The 13,580-nt window shown below is 39.7% G+C and overlaps 1 protein-coding gene across 2 annotated transcripts in view; it reads right to left on the reverse strand.

Annotated features, from left to right (window-relative positions):
• LOC104058401 (uncharacterized) overlaps window positions 1-13,580 on the reverse strand; it is a 39,935-nt gene that overhangs the window by 14,151 nt on the left and 12,204 nt on the right. For both annotated transcript variants that reach the window (XM_054053988.1, XM_054053989.1), the window contains exons 4-8: window positions 11,987-12,169; window positions 8,720-8,887; window positions 7,829-7,930; window positions 5,746-5,856; window positions 2,318-2,496 (exon numbers count right to left, since the gene is read on the reverse strand). In XM_054053988.1, coding sequence (XP_053909963.1) covers window positions 2,318-2,496; window positions 5,746-5,856; window positions 7,829-7,930; window positions 8,720-8,887; window positions 11,987-12,169 — 743 coding nt within the window. The remainder of the gene's footprint in view (window positions 1-2,317; window positions 2,497-5,745; window positions 5,857-7,828; window positions 7,931-8,719; window positions 8,888-11,986; window positions 12,170-13,580) is intronic.

Consider the following 13,580-nt stretch of genomic DNA (forward strand, 5'->3'; position numbering starts at 1 on the left):
GGAAATGCTAGATTTCTCTACACTGGACATTTTTAAGGCTCAGCTTGACAGGGTGCTGGGCCATCTCATTTAAACTACAGATCACCTAGAAGGTTGGACCAGATGATCCCTAATGTCTCTTCCAATCTGGCATTCTGTGATTCTATGCTATTTTGTGTTGACTTTGCTGTCATCTTACTGTGTTGGGTTGCAAATGCCAGTTTTAGAAGAGGAAACACTGCTATTTGTAAAGAAAGGATCAATGCTTGAATATGCTGATACGTTTTCAGCTTTCCCTGAAAAAATATGTAAGTTCAAGCACCAGAAACTTGATTGTTTATACTTGCCTCAGGGTAGGACCTAAGTGTACATCATTGTTCATCATCTTCTTAAAATATCCAGACATCTTTGCTCTAGGAAAGAAGCTAAGCACCTTGGCAAAAAAGGAAACAGCACGTTTGAGAAGATCCAGTGATCTGAAAAATGGAGGATCAGAACTGTAGCACGTACAGTGGTGTTACAATGCTGCTAAGTGTAGGCAAAAGTACTATACATCACTACAGTTCCACTGATCTCAGCAATTTAGACAATACAAAGTTCTAACCTGATGTGCCAAATATTTCTGCTATGAGATGACAAACATAGCTATGTCCAATGAGTAAAAGATATGTTTTATTTACTTGTACAGATTGTAGAGTCAAGGTCAGAGGCAGCATCTCTATGAGGGAAAACAAAATCACCTTGTATGCAAAGTAACCAAGTCTGTTGCAAAAGCTATCACTTCATCAATATGTGATTGGATACAGATGAGTGTGACAGAGCAGCAATTACATGAGTGAGTCGATAGGTAAAAAGCTCTAGAAATATTGATCTCTTTTTTTTTTTTTTTAATATAGTCAGGAAAAGGAAACCTCAGGATGGATAGTTTCTGCTTCTAAATAGCAGTGATGGGGAAACACAGATCTCTGTGTTTGTTGATATGGACTAAAGCAGAACATGAAACACTTTTTCCTTTCTCACTGACAAAACATTACATACACCACTTTAGGCACAAATAGAAAGCCAGGTTGTCCTCTTACATAGATGGAAATCAGGTATGACCATGCTGATGTCACTGGAATTACGCCAGTGTAAGCTGCTTTTCTTAACGTCAGAACTGAGACCTGAAAAATCGATGACTCCAGATAGTTTGTTGGATACTGACATGCAGGTTATCGCAAAGTAATTTATTTCCCTGATTTATTCTTGCCTTCAACAAACTGTTTCAAAGAACATCTTATATCCAGTAAGTGGAAAAATTTTTCATCCTGAGTGACGCAAGGCATGGAACATTATATTTCCAGCTTAATAATGCAGTTGATATTACATAAATGCTGTGCTAAACTAGGGACATTATTTTTAATTCTGTTAGAAAAGAAATCGAGATGAGCAGCATCTGTATGCATTGTTCTTCTTAAGTCCTTATGGAAATCCCACCAAAACATAGAAATGCCAATGAATCTAATTCAGTTCCGTCTTACATAATTTGGGCAGGTCATTTCTCGCATGATGGAGAACGAAGTGCTGGGCAACGCTACTCTGAAGAAATCGAACCTTCTCAATAGCTCTCTTTAGCTTAATCACACACACAAAAAATTTCATGGCCATGTGTATTTAAGAAAATACATGTAACAGTAGATGGAATACAGAGCTCCTACACATCTGAAACTACTTTATCTCTTCCAAAGCCTGCTCAGAGTCTTCATAGACTTCTTGATGATCAGAAATAAGAGATTGAATATGAATCCACAAAAGCCTGACAGTGTCTGTGTCCCTGACTAGGACATAGGAAGGCAGAACTACGCAACAAGCCTCCACTATACACCACATACAAAAAAATCTTTAGGGCTAATGTTATTCTGTAAATATTACAAGACAAGATAATGATCTGCAAATTGGAGTACAATATTAGAATCATAGAATCATGAAATGTTTTGAGTTGGAAGGAACCTTAAAGGTCATCTAATTCTAACCCCCCTACCATGGGCAGGGACACCTCCCACAAGAACGGGACGCCAAGGCCCAGTCCAACCTGGCCTTGAGCACTTCCAGGGAAGGGGCATCCATAACTTCCCTGGGCAACCTGTGCCAGTTGCTCACCACCCTCATTGTGAAGAATTTCTTCCAGAAGTCTAGTCTAAATCTTCTCCTTTCCAATTTAAAGCCACTCCCCTTAGTCCTATCACGATATGCCTCTATAAGAAGTCCTTCCCCAGCTTTCCTGTAGACCCTCTTCAGGTACTGGAAGGCTGCTACAGTTCAGGACCCAGATTACTTCCTCATCAGCCTCTCTCCTTACCTTCTTGTGTTTGTAATAGTGTAGGTAGCCATCATGCTTCAGCACAAACCACCTCTTTCTCCAGCCCTTCAATATTGCTGACTGTGTTCGTTTGTGTAAATATCCTCGGCAGGTAGGTCTGGGGGTGTTAGGGTAACGGCTGATATCTGATCCCACCACCATAGTCAGGATATCAGGACCTAAAATATTACATGAAGAATGTGAAAACAGGTCAAAAATATAACCCACTCTGCCTAAAGGGTATGGAGCAGGAGAGCTGTATTCATAGAATCATAGAATTTTTTAGTTGGAAGAGACTTTTGAGATCATCAAGTCCAACTGTACCTGTCCACTACTAAACCATATCCCTGAGCCCCTCGTCTATCCATCTTTCAAGTACCTCCAGGGACGATGTCTCAACCACCTCCTTTGGGCAGCTTGTTCCAGTGCCTGATAACCCTTTTGGTGAAGAAATTTTTCCTGATGTCTAATCTGAATGTCCTCTGGTGCAACTTGAAGCCATTTCCTTCCATCTAATAGCCTGTCACTTGAGAGAAGAAACTAACACTCACCTAACTACATCCTCCTTTCAGGTATGTGTAGACAGTGATAAAATGTCCTTTCAGCTTCCTTTTCTCCAGGCTAAACAGCCCCAGTTCCCTCAGCCACCTCTCATAAAGCTTGTCCTCCAGCCCCTTCAACAGCTTTGTAGCCCTTCTCTGGACCTCCAGCACCCCAATGTCCTTGTAGTGAGAGGCCCAAAACTGAACACAGTATTCGAGGTGCATCCTCACCAATGCCAAGTACAGGGGCATAATCACTTCCCCCATCCTTCTGGCCATGCTGTGTCTGATAAAAGCCAAGATGCCACTGGCCTTCTTAGCCACCTGGGCACACTGCAGACTCAAATTCAGTCAGCTGTCAATCAGCACCCCCAGTCCTTCTCTGCCAGGCAGCTTTACAGCCACTCTTCCTCAAGCCTGTAGTGCTGCATGGGCTTCTTGTGTCCCAAGTGCAGGACTCAGCACTTGAACTTGTGGGATCTCATCCTCTTGGCCCCAGCCCATCAATCCAGTCTGTTCAGATCCCTCTGTAGAGCTTCCCTATCCTGAAGGAGATTGACATTTCCTCCCAGCTTAGTGTCATAGAATCATAGAACGAGTTGGAAGAGACTTTAAAGATCATATAATTCCAACCCCCCTGTCACAGGCAGGGACACCTCCCGCTATATCAGGCTGCCCAAGGTCCCATCCAACCTGGCCTTGAACACTTCCTGGCAGGGGGCAACCACAACTTCCTTAGGCAAACTATTCCAGTGCCTCACCACTCCCATGGTGAAGAAATTCCTCCTTATGTCTAGTATAAATCTGCCCTCTCCAGTTTATAGCCATTGCCCCTAGTCCTATCACTACATGCCCTTGTAAAAAGTCCCACTCCAGCTTTCTTGTATGACCCCTTTGGGTACTGGAAGCTCGCTGTAAGGTCTCCTCGGAGCCTTCTCTTCTCCAGGCTGAACAACCCCAACTCTCTCAGCCTGTCCTTGTATGGAAGGTACTCCAGCCCTTGGACAATCCTTGCAGCCCTCCTCTGGACTTGTTCCAGCAGTTCCATATCCTTCTTATGCTGAGGGTTCCAGAACTGGACACAATACTCAAGGTGAGGTCTCACCATTTCCTCTTAGATCACTCTGTTCCTCTTTCCCTTCCCTGTCTTCTGGCTCCAGAGGCTGAATACCAAGAAAACATCTTAACATACTATTAAAGACTGAGGCAAAGAAGGCACTAAGTACCTCAGCCTTATCCTCATTCTTTGTCACTATTACTCCCCGTGCAACCAGTAAAGGATGGAGATTCTCTTTGGCTTTCCTTTTCTTGTTTATTTGTAGAAATGTTTTTATTATCTTTCACAGAATTGGCCAATATATGTTCTAGTTGAGCTAGATTGATTTTGATTTTCTCTCTGCATGATCACACATCACCCCTGTAGCCCTCCTAAGGCTATCCCACACACTTCTCTCAACGTGCCTTCTAGAAGAAACAAGGTGCAAAGCAGCCTAGGAAATGAAGAATTAACAGGTTTTGGCCTTCTTTCAAGAGAAATTCAGGAAGGAATATTGTGTTGAAGGCTAGTAATGGAGCTACCTATCTGAAGGTGCCTCTTAAAATAGTTTTTGTGACCTACATTTGCAAGCAGCAGCTTAGGTGCTTGCATATTGTATCAGTTTAGAGAAGTGGCTGGATTTTATTGCTCAAATGGATGTACATAAATTGAGATCTATACAAAAACTGCTGAGAATGCTCTTAGGGACACCTTCAGTCTCTATTGTTTATGTATGCTCTTGGTTTCTTTTCCATGTCTTGGAATCTACTAATACTTCCTGCTATCTGCGTCCCTCACTTGAGGGAGTTTGCTGTCAGAGACTAAACTGTGCTGAAGTTGTCTACTTATCATTTGCAAAAGGTAACTGCTCAAAGGAGATGTTAGGTTGCAAGATTGTCTGAAAATGCATTATTGTTATCAACAGTGAGGTACAATTTCACAATATTGACTGATGCTATCAATACAAAGAGAACTGAGAAATGTGACTATGACATATTTCATTTGCAAAACATTCACTGAACTTCCCATTTGGGGACATTTAACTCTGGGCATGCTGTCCATGTGCCAGGATTTAGGCAATGAGGTCTTCTCTAAGGAGTTAAAAATACCAGTAATCAGAGATTTATCTGCTAAAAGACTCAACATATTTGTAAATATAACAGTGTGAATGGCACCTCTATAATTAAAGAACTTTGTATGTGTCACATTAAATTTATCATTGTCTGGTAAAAGCATTTTAACTTATTGAATTTCCTGTGAGTCCTTGTCAAATCCATATCTGGGGTAAATAAAAGAACTGCAGTAGATTAACTTTCAGCATGTAAACCTGGGTGTATTTGGGTCTTAGCCATCACAATTCTAAGAAGAATATGTATGATTAATATCACTGACTCCTTGTTTCTGTGGTGCTACAAAAGGATGCTTTATGAAACAACACCTCTAGTCTCCTGACTAGACTTCCAGCCTTGGTGACACAGATATAACCACTGGGTGCACTGAACCAAGCTGTAAAGTCTCTCCCTGAGGAAGCATGAGGCATAAATAAGGCACTGGGATCTCTGCTTTCACTTTCAGTACTTTCATAGTCACTTTCTTCAAGGCAGGAGTGCCAAAAATGTTGCTGTCAAATGTGCTCTTTGTGAAATATTTTGTATCTCCACTTTCTACCATGTTCCTAGCAAGGTCTAGATAAAAAAAGTGACAGGCTATACTACTATATTAAATGCTAATGCATTAAACTGTTAATTAAAACTTCCATTGTACCAATCACACAGCTTGTCTGGACATATTTGGAGCACTGTATAACAGTCCTGATCCACCCATTTAATTTATTGTGATCACAAACTTACCTTTCCTTGCCAAATTGGCAGCTTCTGAATGTGGCATGCTGGTGACATCAGTTCCATTGACTGCTATTAGAATATCCCCGATCTGAAGCCCTGCTTCTTCAGCTGCACTGTCTGGAACAAACAAAACCCATTATATTTAGAGTTAGGTTATCAAGCTTATCTATGTGACCAAGATTTTCTAGCATAACCCGTATCTGTCCACCCAGTCAACATTATACTTTGGTTCCTTTGTGGCATCAACTTCGAGGTGAAACAACTTTTTCTGGGCAACTTGTTAGTTGTCTGTAAATGAAAATTCAGGATTCAGGTACTGGTTCAACACTAGATAATCATTGACAGCAGAAAAATTTTCTTGAAAATGTCATTAGGACTTAAGTGCTTTAAGATACAAATAGGCATTTCAGTATTCGAGGGTTTTGGCAAAGATCTGGTGTAACGTTCAGTAAAGTCAGTAGCATAAAACACTATTTTGGTGAATAAAACACCATATTATAGTGAGCTTTGGATTTAAGAACAAAAGATTACTTTCTGTGCTGATGTTTCTCTTGATGGTTTCAGATGTTTTTCTGAAATTCAGGGTCCTGTCTTTACTCTTAGCTTGACCCATATCTCTCAGGACTGCAAACTCCACCAGTGTGTGATGGCTACATGCCCGGCAGCCTCCAACTTTGATGTTGCCTATTATTTCACTTGCACTGGTGATCACCAGCTTAAGTGTTATGCCTCCCTGGGTAGAAATGTCTATTACTTGGCTTTAAAAGTTGCCTTCAATGAATTCCACGAATCTCCTGGATTGCTTATAGCTTGCTGTGATATTCTTTCAACAGATGTCCAGGTGGTTGAAGACCCCCAGCAGGATGAGTGCCCGTGAGTGCAATGCCTCCTGAAGCTGGAGTAAGAAGGCTTCATCAATTGCCTCCTCTTGATCAGGTAGCCTGTAGCCACTCCAGACACTAGGTTCCCTTTGTGACCTTGGTCTCTGACTTTTAGCCATAGGCTTTCAACCTATTCACGGCTATTTGCCAGAGACAGCTCTTCATACTCTATCCATTCCTTGATGTAGAAGGCTACTTTTCCACCCCTCCTTCTTCAGCTGTCTCTTCTGAACAGCCTGTAGCCATTGATAGCTCCACTCCAGCCATGGGATTCATCCCATCAAGTTTCAGTAATGGCAACTAGGTCATAGCTTTCCAGAAGTACAATGGTTTCCAGCTCCTGTTTTGTTGCTGGACTGTCAGCTGTGAAGCCTTCTTAGAGGAGCAATTCTTTGTTCCTCTGAGATATTTCACTGGTTTCCCTGTTGAATAGTGCTATCTCAGCACCGCCTGTCTTTGAGTGTTCTGCTGTGCCCTGAGTACCTTTCTGAGCAGCAGGCTGAGGGCTCTTACTAGCACCCTGTCCTTTTAACCTTGACTTGTCCTCCCCCATCTTGTTGTGGCTAAGCCTGATATTTGCCTCCCTGCTACTTCCAATCTAGTTTAAAGACCCTCTTCCCTTTTTGAGGCAGGTGAATCAAATCTGAAGCTAGCAAGCCAGGCACTGTGAAGGCCTTCTTGTTGTCAAAAAACCCAAAATTCTGGTGGTAACAGCAGCCATGGAGCCATGTAGTAATAAACTGCACACATTTGTTTCTATCAATGTCACTGCCTACAACTTAAACAATAGAATATAAAATAACCTGTGCTTTTGGTTCCTTAACAAACCCTCCCAAGGCCCTGAAGTCCTTTTTTACTGTCCTCAGACTGACTATGCATTGCAGCTTTGTCATTACCCACATGGAAGAGCAGTAGTGGGTAGTACACCAGGTGCCTCACCAAGCTAGAAAGTTTTCTAGTGATGTCATTTACCCAAGCCCCAGGTAGGCAGCAGACCTCTCTTTGAGGAGGGTCTGTCCAATTCCGTTCCTCTGTTCCCCTCAGAAGTTATGTATACTACATTATACCACACAACTACACATTATGGTAGTACATGTTATTATATTATATGTTATTATATTTATTATAGTATAGTATATTACTAAATATTATATATTTATTTTCATGCATTTTCATAGGTGAGGTTAACTAGTACAAGCACGACTTACTTGTGTCAACTTCAGTCACAAGGATAGGCTTTGAGAACTGTATCCTGAAACCCCAAGGGTAATTGCCAGTTCCTTTAGCGATCTTCACTGTTCTTTCACGAACTGAAAAAAAGACATTCCTCATTCTGTACAAGTCGATTTCAATTTAACAAGCAGCAGCCTGTTTTAAAACTTTTTATCTTTAGGTACTGGGAGTTACTGATGCTGCAAATGACTGGGATGCTTTCAGTATCATTCCTAGCTGTTTGGTGCTGCTCTTCTGCCAGTGTGCACCCATCTCAGGCCACATCTGGTTGAATGTCATTCATGTTATTGTAAAGACAGATAGCATCAATGATGTGTATCAGCAGTTTAAGTTAAGTGCCTGTGCTTTGTAGTGAATAGGTGGAGAAGCATTCAGATATTCTGCTCTGCTGGTGGGGTTCTGGGAGAGAAAAGGGTTCCAGCTTCCTAAGTCAGTCCTCTAAGGTGCAAATACAAAATACATGCTAAATCCTCAAACGAGTTTAAACCTGTTTCTTTTATTTGCATTATTTTTAAATTTTAGAAGGTTTGTTTGTCCATAAATAGATCTCTATGATTTTACCATGCTTAAAGGGTCTATGCAATTACATTGCTTCTACCCTTATCAAGCAGCAAGGGATGAGATTTAATTATGACCTTCTAGAGGTATAATATTTTTTCAAGTGATCGTGAAATTTCAAGGCAGTAGCTAACTCAGAACTACCTATTTACATTTTTATAATCTTTTAGTTGCTTGGGTTGTGCTTTTTCCTGTCTTCAGCATGGGTGTTTAGCAGCTTTTCCAAAATATTGATCCCCTGGAATCCTCAGAGTTCCCAAATAAATATAGTTTTATGAATTTATTACCTTTCGCTTTAGCCAACTTACTTGCCACTGGTCTAGGCCTTTTGCTGAGACATCTAGGACTATTATCTGGAGAGACATCATCTCCTCTGAAAACCCAGGAAGCAGAGTGAAAGTTTTCTGTATAAAAACCTCTGTCTTCATTTTCAGAATGTAGTCCCAGATCTACTGACCGAGCATCCTCTGAATTTACTGTTCAGATAAAATGAGTAAAAGTAATGTCAGTGGGAAAAATGCATGAAGAATAACAGACCTCAGTCAATTAGCTGATTGATAGTATTGGATGCTCTTGCATGCTGTACTTGAATGCCAACTGAAGTCTTTAATGCAAATGGCCAAAACAGGAACTGTGCCTGGCTTTAGCCAATTACTAAAATTTTGTATGTGGCTCATTCAATCAGGCAACCAATGAGTTCAGTGCATATGGAACGACAGTTGAGGAGCTGAAAAGTAACTGGCATGGCTCAGGTATCAATGACCATATTTGCTGTTTGCTTAATATTAGCCCTTTCATACACGGCTATATAGTTACATTAAAAAGGAAATGAAATAATGTATATATATATAGATATTAATACATAACATCTGGCTTGTCCTAGGCTTTTGAATTTTGTATGATGATACATTTTTTATCATGAGGATTTTCAGATTGATATTTTGTATCAATTTACATTCACAATTTCTTGCAGTGAGTCCACTGAGTCAAGCCATGTCACCCAAATTGACCTGGGGTGGGAAGAGAACTCTATTTCTCTGTTAAAACAAAAAGCAGTTATGTTCAGTCTCACAAGGAGATAGGACAACAGGCAGCTGGCTGTGTGACAGAAGTATGACTGTGAAGAAAAAGGTTATGCAATAGCATGACAACTTCCCAAGCAGACCAGGAGCTGGTGGTTCATAAGTAAAACAGGGTGATGAAAGGTATATGAAAGTATAAACACCAGGGACTGCATAACACATGGATTCTTTCTACAGCTCTGTTAAATCCAGCTGCATTATACCAGGCACCTTGTACTGAAAGAAGCTCTGAGACAATTTATACTGAAGTGCTTTTTCAGTCTGTTTACTTCTTTTTATCCTGTGTTTGATGTGGCAATTATGCAGAATGATTTTCAGTTTCAAACCAGGTAAGACAAAATTGAACTTGATTTAGTTTTGTTTTCCCTTATTATGCAGAAACTATGAGATGGCATGATTAACTATATAAAAAGATGGCATGATTATCTGCACAAAAAGCTACTATTAAACAAATAAAGTTAAACAAACAAATAAATACTACTATGCTGATATGTTTAAAGCACATCTTAGCTTGCTACCATGTATTAGTAAATTAAGAAAATCTAGACTACGATCAAGCAATTCAGTACAGTATGGTATTTTGACAGTTTAATACTGAACTGTAATAATTTTAGTAGAGCTTAAAATGTGACAAGTAGGCAAAAGCACAGAAATAAATACCCCAATGCTGGCATCATGGAGTTATGCCAAGACATATCTTGAATGTTTTTTCACTTCTCCCCTCCTTGATCTTTTGGCACAGATATCAAACTGAGCAGTTTATGGGTGTCAGAGCAAACTGCACTTAGGTTCTCCATGGCTGCTGGAAATAAGCATGTAAAGAGGTGCTGCTTCTAAATATTAATTAGAATTGTCTGAAGTCTGCAAACAACAAGGAACAGCCTTGCTTCCAAAACAAAAGGAACAGAATTCTCAGGTGTGTAGCACATTATAAAAAATTATTAGATGCTAGGATTTGTGACAGAATTGTCTGCTCACTCGCCTGTCCTGGAGGCTACTTCAGGTTTATGCCATGTGCTACCAAAAGCTTTGTCTCAAGGAAAGCAATTCTACTTCTTGCAACTTACTCTTTATTTGTTTCACGTTTTTTGTTTGTTTCTTTGTAATGTATTTTCTCTATGAAACCAGTATGTCCCTCATCTAGTAAAATTTGTGGTCCAGCTTTATATTCAAGAGAGACCTTACTGTTGAAATCAATGAACAGTTTATCTTGGTGTAGGTTTTTTGAGATCTGGAGGTTTTAGATGGTGACTTTCTCTCCTTGCTGTGGTCTTGAATCTGTCATAGGAGCAAAGAATGGAAACTACTACCAATAAACAGCTTTTCCTGTGTGAAATAAGTCAGTTGTTCCTGCTGTTTTGTTAACAAGTATCAATAGTTTAGTTATTGACTCAGTTCTCTGAACACAGGTGGCTAATAATGTATTAGATGCCTTGCAGTATCTCACTTGCCATCCAGTTACTGCTTCAGAAAGCCATGAATCCTCTGTATGTCACATATTTCAGATGCTTGTTGATGTCCAGCCTGGCAACTGACATCTATGTTTAGTTTGTTGTTGAGTCTCTGCTGATGAAGGACTTACCTCTTCAGTACAGAGATAGAACATGTTTACAGTTTATCTTGGATTGGACCTGCACTGAACTTTACAGTCTTCTATAGTCTTCCATTTAACCTTCTCGAAAAAGGAGATTATGAATCTACAACTAAAACTTTCATCACCAAAAGTAGACATTACATCACAAAATATGTCCACAGGGAAGTGCGTATATCTTCATTTGTATAAAGTACTACTTACATTACTAAAACAGCAAAACAGAAGGCAAAGGAGTTGTGAGGTAAAAATTACCACATATGTTCTCTACTAGACCATGCAGACCTTGCTTGAAGACTCCATCTACGTAAAATGTACATTCATTAAGCAGTTCAGCTTTGAAATTCCTTCCCATGTGATTTAAGCTGGTGAGTTTGGTACAGGCTCAAGCACATTGGCAATGTGGCAGGTTTCTTAACAAGACAGTTATGGGACTAACTGTGCCCATACTGGAGGGGCAGTGAAGGATGATCTAGGCAATAAGTCTGAAGATAAAATGTGGAGTAGATGGTTATCTTAGTGAGGACAGAAGGATTCCCAACTCACCTACTTTGCTTTGACATAAGCAAAGTAGGTATTAGGATTATGATTTTTGTTACACCATCAAAGCTTCTCCCATAAGTTATTACCTGTTTGTCTGTGCCTAGAGCTTGTCTTAACATTGATTGTTTATGGACAAGGATGGTAAAATCAAGTTTTTTCAGTCAAATTGTTCTCTTGGTTATATGAAGGACAAAGAATACTAACTCTCACAGTGAGGAACAGTCCAATTAAATAAAATATGCTTGCTTATGATACAGACGAAGATAGACAGGCTATGAACTAGAGTTCAACATCCTTAGCTAAAAACCTAAGCTTCACAATTAGGTGAAAGACTACAGTTGTAAGACTAATGTACTCACTTGATCCTTCAGTGATCGTGCTGTTTATGGAGCTTCCTCCAGTTGAACTGCATTTTTTGCTGTCTTTGAACTGTTTCCGTCTCCTGGCCCACTGGTCTACTGCGTCTTCCTGGGAACTATCACTCGCTCTGGAGTCTTTCATCAAAGGTAGCTTTCTGGTTTTATTAATTTCTGATTTCAAGTCTAAATTATAACCAGACATTGTTTGTTAGGACTGTGTAAGACAAGCAATTATACTGTTTAAAATTTCCATATTCCAGATACAAGACTAACCTAACCAAACATTGAAATGAAAATACCAAATAATACTGAAGATATTAATAAAGTATATATTTTAGAGTAATGGAGGTCTTCATGCACAGAAAAGTACATATGATTACCTTGTGTTAGCTGTATCTGTACTGTAGTTAATTACCTACATCGCCATTTGTATGGCACCATATTTATGCAGAAATGTAAATTACTCATGGACTTTATATACAAGTGCTCAAACATTTTTAAGTGCTCGCTATGCAGATCATAAAGTGCTATTTAAACGTTAAAAATCTTTTAAGATACACATGCTGACAAAAAGAATATATACCTTTCTACTCTAGATCTCTTTTTAGTCACTGGCAAGGGCAGATAAAGAGAAAATTAGCCCAGCCTCAACAGGCTTCCTAGAGTATTGTTCAAATGCTCTCTTGGCTCAATAACTTCTTTCTGGCTTCAGCCAGATCTACATCACAGAGCTGTGTTACTGAGCCCAGTTTCCTGGGCAGCTGACTAGTGGTGAAAGCTTGTAGGGCCTTTTGTGTGAGTCTTTGACTGTCTGATAATAATTAAGGTCCCACAACACCAGCAAACTTCTAAGAGTACCGGTACTTCCCTCTCTCATCTCTCATCAACGTTTGCATCTATTTTTCTCCTCTTGTTCTACATGCTCTTATTCTTTGTTGAAAAATGCCATGTTTCCTTTCCAGCATCACTCGATTACTATGTACAGGAAGTCCCACACTGTGCATTGTGCTCAATGTCTTGACTAAGTAGGCTGGTATTCCCACATTACAAGGTGACTTTGATTCATGTCAAAGGGTCTTAAAACTTTAAATTCTTATGCTTCTTTCTGGATGTACACATTTATTCATTTATGGTAGGAGCGCCACAACATTTCTAAGAATAACATAGCTGGAAAATCAAAATAAAACCACAGACCAAAAGAGGGCCACAGTTACAGATTAAGTGAGGTAATAGGTAAAACAAATAACACATAGACAATTCTTATCAAGGGGCAAAAGGGAAAAGAATAAAATAAAAATGTAACAAAGAGCTGCACATCCCTTCTGTGCAGTATGTTTAACAACTGTGGTCTAATACATGAGAAGTCAAGGATTTTAGGCATATAGGCTTCCTTCTTCCTATAACTTGTTCTAAAGAGATTTGCATTTAGTTAATTCTCTCTTTAATTCAGATATTGCTCTATATAGTGTTATCTACCTATATAGTATATCTGTATATTCTGTATAGAGTTCAGGTACTTTCGAAATATTCGCTACCAGTGCTAAACAAGATAACCTTGGAGGACACAGAATAGACTATTTCAGCTGGAAAGGAT

Source organism: Cuculus canorus, chromosome Z, assembly GCF_017976375.1.
Source record: "Cuculus canorus isolate bCucCan1 chromosome Z, bCucCan1.pri, whole genome shotgun sequence".
NCBI classification, from domain to species: Eukaryota; Metazoa; Chordata; class Aves; order Cuculiformes; family Cuculidae; genus Cuculus; species Cuculus canorus.